At 39.5% G+C, this 13,201-nt stretch overlaps 1 protein-coding gene across 1 annotated transcript in view; it reads left to right on the top strand.

Annotated features, from left to right (window-relative positions):
- Nucleotides 1-13,201, top strand: part of LOC148301645 (1-phosphatidylinositol 4,5-bisphosphate phosphodiesterase epsilon-1-like) — an 80,536-nt gene that overhangs the window by 55,275 nt on the left and 12,060 nt on the right. Inside the window, exons 22-31 of the mRNA XM_088272990.1 lie at nucleotides 364-588; nucleotides 1,462-1,625; nucleotides 2,236-2,375; nucleotides 4,407-4,597; nucleotides 5,150-5,293; nucleotides 6,474-6,625; nucleotides 7,660-7,851; nucleotides 8,761-8,983; nucleotides 10,095-10,219; nucleotides 10,823-10,991. Coding sequence (XP_088129116.1) covers nucleotides 364-588; nucleotides 1,462-1,625; nucleotides 2,236-2,375; nucleotides 4,407-4,597; nucleotides 5,150-5,293; nucleotides 6,474-6,625; nucleotides 7,660-7,851; nucleotides 8,761-8,983; nucleotides 10,095-10,219; nucleotides 10,823-10,991 — 1,725 coding nt within the window. The remainder of the gene's footprint in view (nucleotides 1-363; nucleotides 589-1,461; nucleotides 1,626-2,235; nucleotides 2,376-4,406; nucleotides 4,598-5,149; nucleotides 5,294-6,473; nucleotides 6,626-7,659; nucleotides 7,852-8,760; nucleotides 8,984-10,094; nucleotides 10,220-10,822; nucleotides 10,992-13,201) is intronic.

The following is a 13,201-nucleotide window of genomic DNA, read 5'->3' as shown; positions in this document are numbered from 1 at the left end:
CCCAAAGCCTTCAGCACGGTAGCTAAACGTACTAACCATAACACTGTAGAGGTGGACAAAATTTGATATAAGCAGAGCATATGCTTGGTATATTCATGTGAGCACGGGTCTGCAACCTCGAGTGCCCCAGCTGGTGAACTAACAAACCATAACGCCGCTCCGCTTAGAGGTAGGCAGAGAGAATAGAATGCCACACCTCTGTCTTTTCAAACATTCTTTGCCCGTTCCACATTGATGCCTACTCTTCTACATTCATCATACATACCCGCCGATTTACCCGCTTCACTTTCACATATTATATTTGGTATCACGACTCCAATATGACTATAATTCTCATTCTCTTCCATCTCAATTTGTCCCCAGGTCCTGCTGACTGGCTGCCGCTGTGTGGAGCTGGACTGCTGGGACGGCGAGGATGGCAACCCCGTGATCTACCACGGCCACACGCTCACCAGCAAGATCCCCTTCCGGCGCGTGGTGGACGCCATCGCGCGCGCTGCCTTTGCGCGCTCGTGCTACCCGCTCGTGCTCAGTATAGAGAACCACTGCAGCCCGCCGCAGCAGGTCGTCATGGCGGAGACCTTCAAGGTGGACCTTCAGTCATCACTTGTACAAATGCTGCAGATTATTGCTGTAATTTCCTCGCAAGCATTTTGCTAGCAAGTCTATCATTGTGTATTTATATCAGTTCTTATTAACGGCGTTGATCTGATCAAAGTTATTTTGCAAATATAAAATTAGATTTCTATGTGATGTATCGGCGTTGAAAATGAATCGTAAGACCCGGAAGAGTTTTCCAGTTCAAGTTTTATGTTAGTATGTAATCACCGTAGTTTAATTTAGTTCAATTAAGCGACGTAATTATATTAGCTGTGGTTATCCTTGTCACGTTCCATGTACATCACGGTCTATGAGGGATTCGATACGCTTCTTCAAGGTGTTACATACCATAATCCATTTCTCTTCTCCTGGTGACATCACAAATGGGCGAATTTAGAAACAAAAAGGAATTCATTGCCATTATTTCTTTCACTCTAATAAACGTGGTATCACCATGAGGAGAAAGCAAGACAACTTGACTAGTCGGCTTCATTTGATCCGAATCAGAGCGATCATTCGGCATTTGACGACGCGTTGAAATGAACGCAGCACTTATGACCCAGTTGACGGTGAGTTGGTACTTTATACAAGCTGCGTACTACGATTTCCATACAAATATAAACTGAGGTCTTTTTGTACCTCACTTTGGATCACATGTAATTTTTGGATAATTAGTACAGGAAAGGTTTAAGCTATCAGTGTGTGTTTGAGAAATGATTACAATAGAAAGAGACAAAGTTACATGACTAGTATTGGCAAGTAAATATTGCAAATTACAGATTGAAAATGAAAAAAAAACATATACCTCTGAAAAGATTAAAAAAAAGCAAAATGTTTATGCTGAATTTGGATATTTTCCAGGCCGTATTTGGGGATAGACTGGTGACTTCGTTCATGACGGAATGGGATCATACGAGCGAGCCAAGACTTCCGTCTCCGTCGCAATTGAAAGGGAAGGTGCTCATCAAAAATAAGAAGATATTCCGACACGAAGTGGTGGCTCATCCGACCCCTCATCAGACAAGGTACAACCAACAATGTATATATGTTATATGCTAGATTCAATACTAGCAGATGACAGTCGGATATCGCTGACTGCTCTGTATACTAGATTCAATACCATCAGATGACAGTCGGATATTGTCGACTGCTTTATATGCTAAATACTAGCAGATGACAGTCAGATATCACTAGCTATTATATGCTTAGTTCATTACCAACAGATGACAGTCAAATATCGCTGACTGCTCTGTATACTAGATTCAATACCATCAGATGACAGTCGGATATCGCTGACTGTTCTATTTATTCGATTCAAAACTAGAAGATGACGGTCGGATATCACCAACTGCTCTATATGCTAGAGAATAGAATACCATCAGATGACAGTCGGAAATCTCTGACTGTTCTATATACTAGATTCAATACTAGCAGATGACAGTCGGATATTGCCAACAGTATTGAATCTAGCATATAGATGCTAGATTCAATACTAGCAAATGACAGTCGGATATTGCTGACTGACGCCTCTTTTATTCACCCAAGGTCTCCATCTCGAAATTTTTTCAGTTCAACTTGACTGATAATATGCAATTTTAAGTATATAACATTGTCAGCCATTTTGTTTTGTGACAGGGTTCAGAGTAATGGCGCCAAATCGAGTCCAGACATGAGGAACACCTCTCTGGTATCCGCCCAAAGTGCCTGTTCGTCCACCTCAGTCTCCGAATACTTCTCTGACGAAGACTACGATGATGATGATGAAGAAATCGATGGTAAGCACTTTCAAATTATAAACATTGATGTGACTGTTATTTCGGCTTGTTTGGGCACAGTTTGGTGCCCAAACAAGCCGTATGAGCTCGTTGTATGCGGCTTGTGTGTGCCCAAATAAGCCATATACACGAGATCAACAGGATCGAGTGATAAACCTGTTAAAAATATGGATCGATTCGCTCACTCCTTTCAAGAACGTCATAAATCAAAAATCCTCAATTTTCAGCTGTGCATGTTTTCGGAATACCTAGAAAATGTACTATATCCCAGGAAAAGCGGCATATTTTTAACTTAATATTTACCCGCTACAGGGCAGAAAGTGTTGTTTTTGCATTTTGAAGAAAAGGTATTGTTACATTATTTTTTTAGTTAAATTTAATATTTTTCAAATGGAGAAAAAACCTTCAGGTTTTACCCAAAAAGATCTGTTGCACGGTAAAATTTTCAAAAAGTGGCTTGATATTTATTTTTAATACATTGTATTATATTTTTAAACTTTAAAAACGATCACCTGAATAATCAAGTTTTTTTGATTTATGACGTTCTTGAAAGGAGTGAGCGAATTGTTTGATAATAATAAATTGTGGGACATACAAGATGAGAACTGATCATGAATTGAATTTACGGGATACAAATGGTTTTAAAATTGTATGATGTACTTCTTCCTGGCTACATTGCAGCTTATTATCCTTGTAGACTGTTGGGGTCAGCTCTCCTCGTCCTCAGGCTGTAGGTCCTTCTGTCATATACAACGTCACCTAGGCCATGCCTTGGGATCATGTTATCTCTCTGCAGCATCCATGAATCCTTTGGTCTTCCTTTGGATAACTTTCCAGGAAGATCCATATCTATTGTCTGGTTAACTACGTGTTCCTATGAATTGTATGATAGGTGGAGTCCTGGTTCCAACTCTAATGTATGGAAGTGAAACATGGAGTTGGCAAAAGAAGGATGAAAGTAGACTGAATGCAGTCGAAATGCGATCTCTCAGAAGAATGTGTAACAAAACGATGTATGATAGATGTGCGAATAGTGAAATAAGGAAGGAATGCAAAGCTGAGATAAGCATTATCGATAAAATTAAGAAAGGTGTGTTGAGATGGTTTGGACATGTAGAACGAATGAGTGAGGAAAGAACGGTAAAACAAATTTATGAGGCGAATATTAGCGGGAAAAGAAGCAGAGGAAGACCGAGAAAAACATGGCACGATCAGGTATGCCAAATACTTGAAAGTGGTCAGGTTAGGAGTCGTAACAATCGGCGGGTAAGTATGAGGAGATGCATGAACGTGGAAGAGGCGAAGAATGTTTGCAAGGACAGAGTGGTGTGGCGCTCTATTCTCTCTGCCTACCCCTGCGGTGAAGCGGCGTGATGGTTAGTTAGTTAGTTAGTTTATGTGGAGTGGAATGAAGATAGTAGATTCGTGACAGATATGATGGACATAGCTAAATTGACGGCCCCTACGTAAAGTACTCTATCTGCAAATCGGTTACTTTACAGGAGAGAACTCAGAAGATTTTTTCAACGAAGTTTTATTTATTAACTAACGGTTTTATCTGAAGTTCTAAACTAGTATTATCCATTTAAAAACACGATAAAATAATGAATTAAATCGTTCTAAAACTTTACTTTTTGTCAAAATTAAGTAGATAGCGTTTTGGGAGTTAAATTCATTTCGAAAATTCGATGTAGTTAGCGTCTTATACGCCTGAAAACTAGACGTAATTTTTATTTTTTTATTTTTTTGTTTGTTTATATTAGTTTATATGCGTAAAACGATCAAGATTACACTGCGTTTATATGACGCAGTGCCCTATGCACCATTGGGGTGCGGATAAGGGATTCATTATTTATTATTATATTCGTAGATAACGGTCAGTTGATAACGTACACCAAATATCTCAAAATTTACAAAAATGTAGTTAGAGCACTTTACGTAGGGCGTGTCGATTGTAATTTGAAGTTTAAAATTATTCAAAATTAGCATTGGCTATAGTTTAATTATAATGAATTATTTTTGATTGTGTAGAGAAAGAACTCCACAGCATTCTGAGCGCACTGGACGAGAAGGCCGACAGCAGGCCGTCTCTCTCTCAGTACCCGGGATTCAGGCGGAGCGAGGGGGACAGCGATGGACCGAGACAGATGCCTCCTTCCGCCAGCGGAAAGAGGGGAAATCAAATCGCCAAGGAACTTAGCGATCTCGTCACATACGTTCAGGTACTTGTCTACTACCAAACGTATCGCTCACTCCTTTCAAGAACGTCATAAATCAAAAAACTTGATATTTTTAGGAGAATGTTTTTAAAGATTAAAAATATAACACAATGTATTAAAAATAAATATCAAGCCACTTATTGAACATTTTACTGTATAACAGATCTTTTTAGGTAAAACCTGAAGGTTTTTTCTCCATTTGAAAAATATTTAGTATGTATAAAAAATTATTAAACAATACCTTTTCTTCAAAATGCAAAAACAACACTTTTTGCTCTGTAGCGGGTAAATATTAAGTTAAAAGTATGCCACTTTTGCTGGGATATAGTACATTTTCTGGGCATTCCGAAAACATGCTTAACTGAAAATTGTCGATTTTTGATTTATGACGTTCTTGAAAGGAATCAGCGATATGTTATGATTGTCAGCAAATCCAGTAGGACCATTCCCGAGGGATCTAAGGCAGGATACAAATGGCCACAAACTGTATGACCATCTTAAAAGACTTCTTTTTTCTTCATCTATGTTGAGTTTATGTCAACCTCTGTGTTTCAGGCTATCAAGTTCCGTGGCTTGAACCCCGGGCAGAGTGTGGATGTGACGTCATCAGTCCGCTCCCCTCATCAGGCCACAGGACCCCCTCCCCCCGCCACGAGGAGCTTCGACTCCTCAGAAAGCGGAGACAGCGGAGGTGCCCAGGTATTCCATACTTTCAACTGCTTACATATTATTCTTCTTTCTGTGCCATATCAGGTCGCCCCGATGTAATATTGAAGGTAATAGCCAGGGTAATATTGAATATATATTAGAGTTTAAAAAACACTTTTTTTATTTGACCCCCCCCGGAAATCGAACCCGGGACCTCCAGAATGGTAGGTGAGCGTGCTGAACATTACACTATGGAGGTGGACAAACTCACATAACTCACGCTAGAACAATCCTCACACAAAGCTCTCAAATGGCACACAAATCACCAACATGAGATGAGCGACTATACTTTAAGAGTCTCTGGTCTGATCGGTACTAACAAGGTAGCCCTCATCAGTCTTTTAGTGTCTCCGGACTATCTAGTACTAGCAAGTAAGCTTGGAGTCCCTACCTTCTCTTATTCATACAATGAACGACCAAAATCTGATGCGAGCGTCGAATGTTAAGGATCTGGGCGTTAGGTTTGTGAGCACCCTGACATTTCACCATCACATAGAGGTGGTCAGTGGTAATGCATTGAAAATGCCAGGGTTTTCCAAAATCTCGCGTGCTGAGTACTCTTTATAACTCCTTGGTGCAAAGTAGACTCGACAATGGCTCCACGATTTGGGGGCCACACGAGCTTAAGTACTCTCGTATGGTAGAGAAAGTCCAAAAGAAGTTTCTTTACATGAGAAAGTGTGGCTATTATCCTCGGCTCTACCCAACAACCCAGTTCCTCCGGGGTATGCTCGGCTACAACAGTCTAGAGACTAGAAGGAATGTGTATTTGATGAGGCATTTCTATGTATTATTGCGCTGTATGATGGATAATCCTGAAACTATCCGGAGCATCGGCCTGTATGTTCCCGATAGTTACCTAAGACAGCGTCGGCATAGATAGTTTCCCATTCCTATACACAGGACCAACCTGCCGATGGTTATGGCTGTAGAAAGAGCTACTGCTATTAAACAATGTCTCATTGAATATTGATCTGTTCCATGTGTCTGAAGGAGTTTTCCGAAGCGAGATTCTTCTACACCTTTAGCAATAGTTCTTGCATATGTTTTATTTTAATATTTGCAAGATATGCAAGTCGCATATTGTTTGTAATGTATATATTAATTGAAATAAATAAATTGAATTGAATATGGCGCCCAAATGATCTTATTCATGGTTCTCATTTGACAGACAATCAGGCGGAGTGGTGCAGCTAACCCCCAGCACCCGGTGTACCAGTGCTGCACCCTGGGGGAGCCCCTGGCCAAGAAGGTGTGCAGGAAGCACCCCCAAGCCACGCTGGCGCACACCCTGACGCAGCTGATGCGAACGTACCCGGCCGGGTGAGTGATCCAAGAGAGTTTACTCAAAAGACGATAGGCGTTTTACTTATATTTTACTTATAACCCTTATCCGCACCCAACGGTGCATAGGGCACTGCATTGAATTGACGCAGTGTTATCTTGATCATTCACTTCTTTAACTATATATATTGTAACTTATTTGTAATTATTTAATTCCAGTGTTTAGTATAATAATAAAATGATAAAACCCTTATCCGCACCCCAATGGTGCATAGGGCACTGCGTCATATAAACGCAGTGTTATCTTGATCTTTTACACATGAAGGCAAGGTGATCACTCTTGCGCTTCAGGAACCAGTCCAGGGTAACATTATATAAATATTACAGTGTAAAATCATTAATATTTATTTTCACCCCCCCTGGGTATCGAACCCGGGACCTCCAGCACGGTAGCTAAACACGCTGACCATTACACCACGGAGGCGGACAGGTGTTATACAGGCGATCAAAATAAATCATAATATTTTGGCTGGTCCAATGACTCGTCCGAGTAATAGTCAGCACGTTTGGACACCGTTCTGGAAGTCCCGGGTTCGATTCCCAGGGGGTCAAAAAAATATTTAAGTGATTTTTTCAATCTAATATTTATTCAATATTACCCTGGACTGGTACCTAAAGCGGAGGGCTGATCACCTTTCCTTCGTGTGTTAACGATCAAGACAACACTGCATTCATATTATGCAGTGCCCTATGCACCACTGAGGTGCGGACAAGGGTTTTGAAGTTTGACTGGTCCAACGAGTATATTGACATCTCAATATATAGGATAAAGAGGATATGGATGTTTCATCCTGTTCTTTCTCTCACTCTGTCTTTCTCATCTTCATTTGTTCAAGAAGTTCCCCTTAAGGTGGAGACTGACTGCATTTCGTTACGTTACGACGCGAGCATTCAGGCAGTCAGTACAGCGAGCCGAGCGCTCCATCCATAGCTGGTCTCCCTTCTTAAAATTCCAGTCTGATTTGATAGTGTTTGATTCTTATCTGAAGTTTGATGGATCTTGACGATTCCAGATTGAGAATAGACTCCTCGAACCTGGATCCCACCCAGTTCTGGTCGTGCGGCATCCAGATGGTGGCAATGAACTACCAGACGGAGGACGCGGCCATGGCGCTGTACACGGCCATGTTTGAGCAGAACGGGAACCGAGGCTACGTCAGGAAGCCGAGGGTCATGTGGGACCCATCACACATCATGTACAGGAGGTACCATGAACAGATTCTATCCTATAACCATGTAAATGTATGGTAGATGTTGCAATAGTGATATAAGGAAAGGGTGCAAGGCTGAGATGAGCACTATCCAGCAAACTAAGGAAGGTACCATGATCAGTTTTTTTTAAAGCAATAGTTTTTCAGCTAAATTGATAAAAATGAGAATGATGTTTTCTGGCGTTTCTCATGTGTGATTATAATCCAGGATTCGGACCGTCTGGGCATTCACGAGGCTGACGACCGTCATAGGCTGGTTTAAGTGATCACTTTACACACGTGTCAAAAAATAATATGAAAATAACTCCTGTAATTGGAGATAATCCAAATTTTGTGAACAAGTATTTGGACACACTCAAAATGTTGTAAATATGAAATAAATTCACAATGTTTTGAATACTGAAAGCATTAACTTTGTGGATCATATTGATATATTGTTTTGAGAAATAAAGAGACTTTGTGTTTTGATCCACTCACATTTTTATTAACCAACTAGTTTCAGCAACAACCTGTTGTCCTCTTCAGGGTTTAATTTATATATTAAACTCTGGGGTGTTAATTAAACCCTGAAGAGGGCAACAGGTTGTTGCCGAAACTAGTTGGTTAATAAAAATGTGAGTGGATCAAAACACAAAGTCTTTTTATTTCTCAAAATAATAATTAAATATGTTTTTATTTGAATCTGTGCTGGGAACAGGAGGGATAATTTAATGTGGGCCAATCAGGAACTTGACAGCATTTGCCCATGTACGTAGGTTAGCAGGGAATGGTGAAGAAAAACCGCGCGTATCACATACGTTCGTATGTGTAGTGCAGATAATTGGCTGAAAATAATACTGTGGAGCAGTAATCTACATGCGAAATAATTATTGTTCTAAATGAGTGGTTCCAATTGGCCGGCAGGTTCAACCCTCTGGAGCGCGAGTTCGAGGGCCTGCACAGCTGGCGCGTGACGCTGAGCGTGCTCTCCGGGCAGTGGGTGGGGCCGCAGCGGGGCTGCCGGCTGTACGGGCCGCTCGTGGAGGTGGAGCTGTGCGGGCTGGGCGCGGACCAGGCGCGCCGCCGCACGCCGCCCGTGCCCGCCAACGCGCTCAACCCGGTCTGGAACGAGACCTACACCTTCCGGGTGAGTAGCATCGTAGATAGTCCTAGCTGCTTGCGTCTGACGTGTGGATGTATCAGGCAACTTGCGCTTGCGGAAAGTGTCCGCCTCCATTGTGTAATGGTCAGCACACTCGGCTACCGTTCTGTAGGTCCCGGGTCTGATTCCCAGAAGAGGGTCTAATAAATATAAGTGATTTTTTTCACTGTAATATTTATTCAATATTACCCTGGACTGGTACCTGAAGCGGAGGGCTGATCACCTTTCCTTCATGTGTAAACGATCAAGATAACACTGCGTTTATATGAAGCAGTGCCCTATGCACCATTGGGGTGCAGATAAGGGTTTTATTATTATTAACTTGCGCTGGACTAGTACCTGAAGCGCAGGACTGATCACCTTTCCTTCATGGACTGATCAAGATAACGCTGTTTTTATATAATGCAGTGCCCTATGCACCATCGGGGTGCAGATAAGGGTTTGAAGAAGAAGAAGTTATGTATGATGTGTTGATCATTTCCCCTGTGGGATTCTGTCTCGGACCTTTAAGTATTATTTTATATATTTATTGAACAGCTAAAGCCTTTAACATAAAACATATATACAGTATCTAATATAAAAATATACTAATGAATACACTAATAGAGAAACTAAAAGTCTTAAACATGAAATAATAATAAAATAACAAATAGTAAGCACTGGTCAATACACGTCTCCTTCACACACCATCAGCGAGCAGCGAGAGAGAGTGAAACACAACGTTTACATTTATCCATTCTAACATGGAGAAGAAATGCTGAGAAAGTACACACTTCAAGGTGGATAACAATATATTAAATAAATCTATACTTTCAAAAGCATTGGCTAACATGTGAAGCCGCGGAATGGGAGAGAACATGGCATAGTTTGCATTATGTACAAATACTGGGAATACAGATTTTTGCCTAGTACCTCTTGGACGCACGCTAAGCTTTATTTGATTTAGGAGATACTGTGCTAACTCGCATTCTTGTAGATTACATCTGCAGATCGGCTGTCCAAATTTAAAACACAGTAAGGGACATTCTTATAGATTACATTTAAAAATGTATTGTAGTGATATGGTGATGATGATGCCTTGTTTTATTTTCGCCAGGTGGTGTTCCTCGATCTGGCATTCTTAAGGTTCACAGTTTACGATGCGGACACTAACTATATGCTGTCACAACGGGTCCTCCCTTTAAAGTGTCTTAGAACCGGATACCGGCACGTCAGACTCAGGTACCGACCTTTTTAGACTACCACTACAGTTGCTGCCCTTCAAATATGGGCAATCACTCAAACCGGCCTTTGACAGATCGCAAGCCCCGACATTTCACGATCACATAGAGGCGTTTGGTGGTTGTTGGGTAGTATATCCAAAATTAAACAAGGTTTATTTAGTTAAATTCTACATTTATTTATGTTTATCGCTCACTACTTTCAAGAACGTCATAAATCAAAAAACTTGATTTTTCAGGAGAACGTTTTTAAAGTTTAAAAAATATAATACAATGTATTAAAAATAATCAAGCCACTTATTGAACTTTTTACTATGCAACAGATCTTTTTAGGTAAAACCTGAAGGTTTTTTCTCCATTCGAAAAATATTAAGTATTTTAAAAAAAATAATTAAACATTACATTTTTTTCAAAATGCAAAAACATCACTTTCTGCCCTGTAGCGGGTAAATATTAAGTTAAAAATATGACTCTTTTGCTGGGATATAGTAGATACATTTTATGAGCATTCCGAAAACATGCACAACTGAAAATTTACGATTTTTGATTTATGACGTTCTTGAAAGGAGTGAGCGATATGTGTGTTGTATTTATGTTTTGGCAGGTCGGCGTCCAACAAGCCGCTGCAGCTGGCCTCGCTGTTCATCTTCTCCCGCGCGGAGCAGGAGGGCTGCGGCCAGCGGGGGCCCACGCACTTCCTGCCCGTGCACGGCGTCACCTCCAACGAGCCCTACACCATCCTCAAGGTGTCCCAGGACACCACCGCGGAGGAGGTAACTCCAAAATATAGATAGTATTTGACAAGGTTGATGGAATGAAGGTATGACAAGGTTGATTGAATGGAAGGTTGATATTATGAAGGTATGACAAGGTTGATAGAATAAAGGTATGACAAGGTTGATAGAATGGAAGGTTGATATTATGAAGGTATGACAAGGTTGATAGAATAAAGGTATGACAAGGTTGATAGAATGAAAGGTTGATATTATGAAGGTATGACAAGGTTGATAGAATAAAGGTATGACAAGGTTGATAGAATGAAAGGTTGATATTATGAAGGTATGACAAGGTTGATAGAATGAAAGGTTGATATTATGAAGGTATGACAAGGTTGATAGAATAAAGGTATGACAAGGTTGATAGAATGGAAGGTTGATATTATGAAGGTATGACAAGGTTGATAGAATAAAGGTATGACAAGGTTGATAGAATGAAAGGTTGATATTATGAAGGTATGACAAGGTTGATAGAATAAAGGTATGACAAGGTTGATAGAATGGAAGGTTGATATTATGAAGGTATGACAAGGTTGATATAATGAAAGGTTGATATATTGAAGGTATGGCAATGTTGATTGAATGAAAGGTTGATATTATGAAGGTATGACAAGGTTGATTGAATGAAAGGTTGATGGAATGAAGGTATGACAAGGTTGATAGAATGAAAGGTTGATATTATGAAGGTATGACAAGGTTGATTGAATGAAAGGTTGATGGAATGAAGGTATGACAAGGTTGATAGAATGAAAGGTTGATATTATGAAGGTATGACAAGGTTGATTGAATGAAAGGTTGATATTATGAAGGTATGACAAAATTGATTGAATGAAAGGTTGATGGAATGAAGGTATGACAAGGTTGATAGAATGAAAGGTTGATATTATGAAGGTATGACAAGGTTGATATAATGAAAGGTTGATATATTGAAGGTATGGCAATGTTGATTGAATGAAAGGTTGATATTATGAAGGTATGACAAGGTTGATTGAATGAAAGGTTGATGGAATGAAGGTATGACAAGGTTGATAGAATGAAAGGTTGATATTATGAAGGTATGACAAGGTTGATAGAATGAAAGGTTGATATTATGAAGGTATGACAAGGTTGATAGAATGAAAGGTTGATATTATGAAGGTATGACAAGGTTGATAGAATGAAAGGTTGATATTATGAAGGTATGACAAGGTTGATTAAATGAAAGGTTGATAGAATAAAGGTATGACAAGGTTGATAGAATGGAAGGTTGATATTATGAAGGTATGACAAGGTTGATAGAATAAAGGTATGACAAGGTTGATAGAATGAAAGGTTGATATTATGAAGGTATGACAAGGTTGATAGAATAAAGGTATGACAAGGTTGATAGAATGGAAGGTTGATATTATGAAGGTATGACAAGGTTGATATAATGAAAGGTTGATATATTGAAGGTATGGCAATGTTGATTGAATGAAAGGTTGATATTATGAAGGTATGACAAGGTTGATTGAATGAAAGGTTGATGGAATGAAGGTATGACAAGGTTGATAGAATGAAAGGTTGATATTATGAAGGTATGACAAGGTTGATATAATGAAAGGTTGATATATTGAAGGTATGGCAATGTTGATTGAATGAAAGGTTGATATTATGAAGGTATGACAAGGTTGATTGAATGAAAGGTTGATGGAATGAAGGTATGACAAGGTTGATAGAATGAAAGGTTGATATTATGAAGGTATGACAAGGTTGATAGAATGAAAGGTTGATATTATGAAGGTATGTCAAGGTTGATAGAATGAAAGGTTGATATTATGAAGGTATGACAAGGTTGATAGAATGAAAGGTTGATATTATGAAGGTATGACAAGGTTGATAGAATGAAAGGTTGATATTATGAAGGTATGACAAGGTTGATAGAATGAAAGGTTGATATTATGAAGGTATGACAAGGTTGATAGAATGAAAGGTTGATATTATGAAGGTATGACAAGGTTGATAGAATGAAAGGTTGATATTATGAAGGTATGACAAGGTTGATAGAATGAAAGGTTGATATTATGAAGGTATGACAAGGTTGATAGAATGAAAGGTTGATATTATGAAGGTATGACAAGGTTGATATAATGAAAGGTTGATATATTGAAGGTATGGCAATGTTGATTGAATGAAAGGTTGATATTATGAAGGTATGACAAGGTTGATATAATTAAGGTATGACAAGG

The sequence above is a fragment of the Brachycentrus maculatus genome, unplaced genomic scaffold, assembly GCF_059751285.1.
Source record: "Brachycentrus maculatus isolate JH-2025_06_01 unplaced genomic scaffold, ASM5975128v1 h1tg000534l, whole genome shotgun sequence".
Lineage (NCBI taxonomy): Eukaryota > Metazoa > Arthropoda > Insecta > Trichoptera > Brachycentridae > Brachycentrus > Brachycentrus maculatus.
This window is presented reverse-complemented; position numbering and strand designations above follow the sequence as displayed.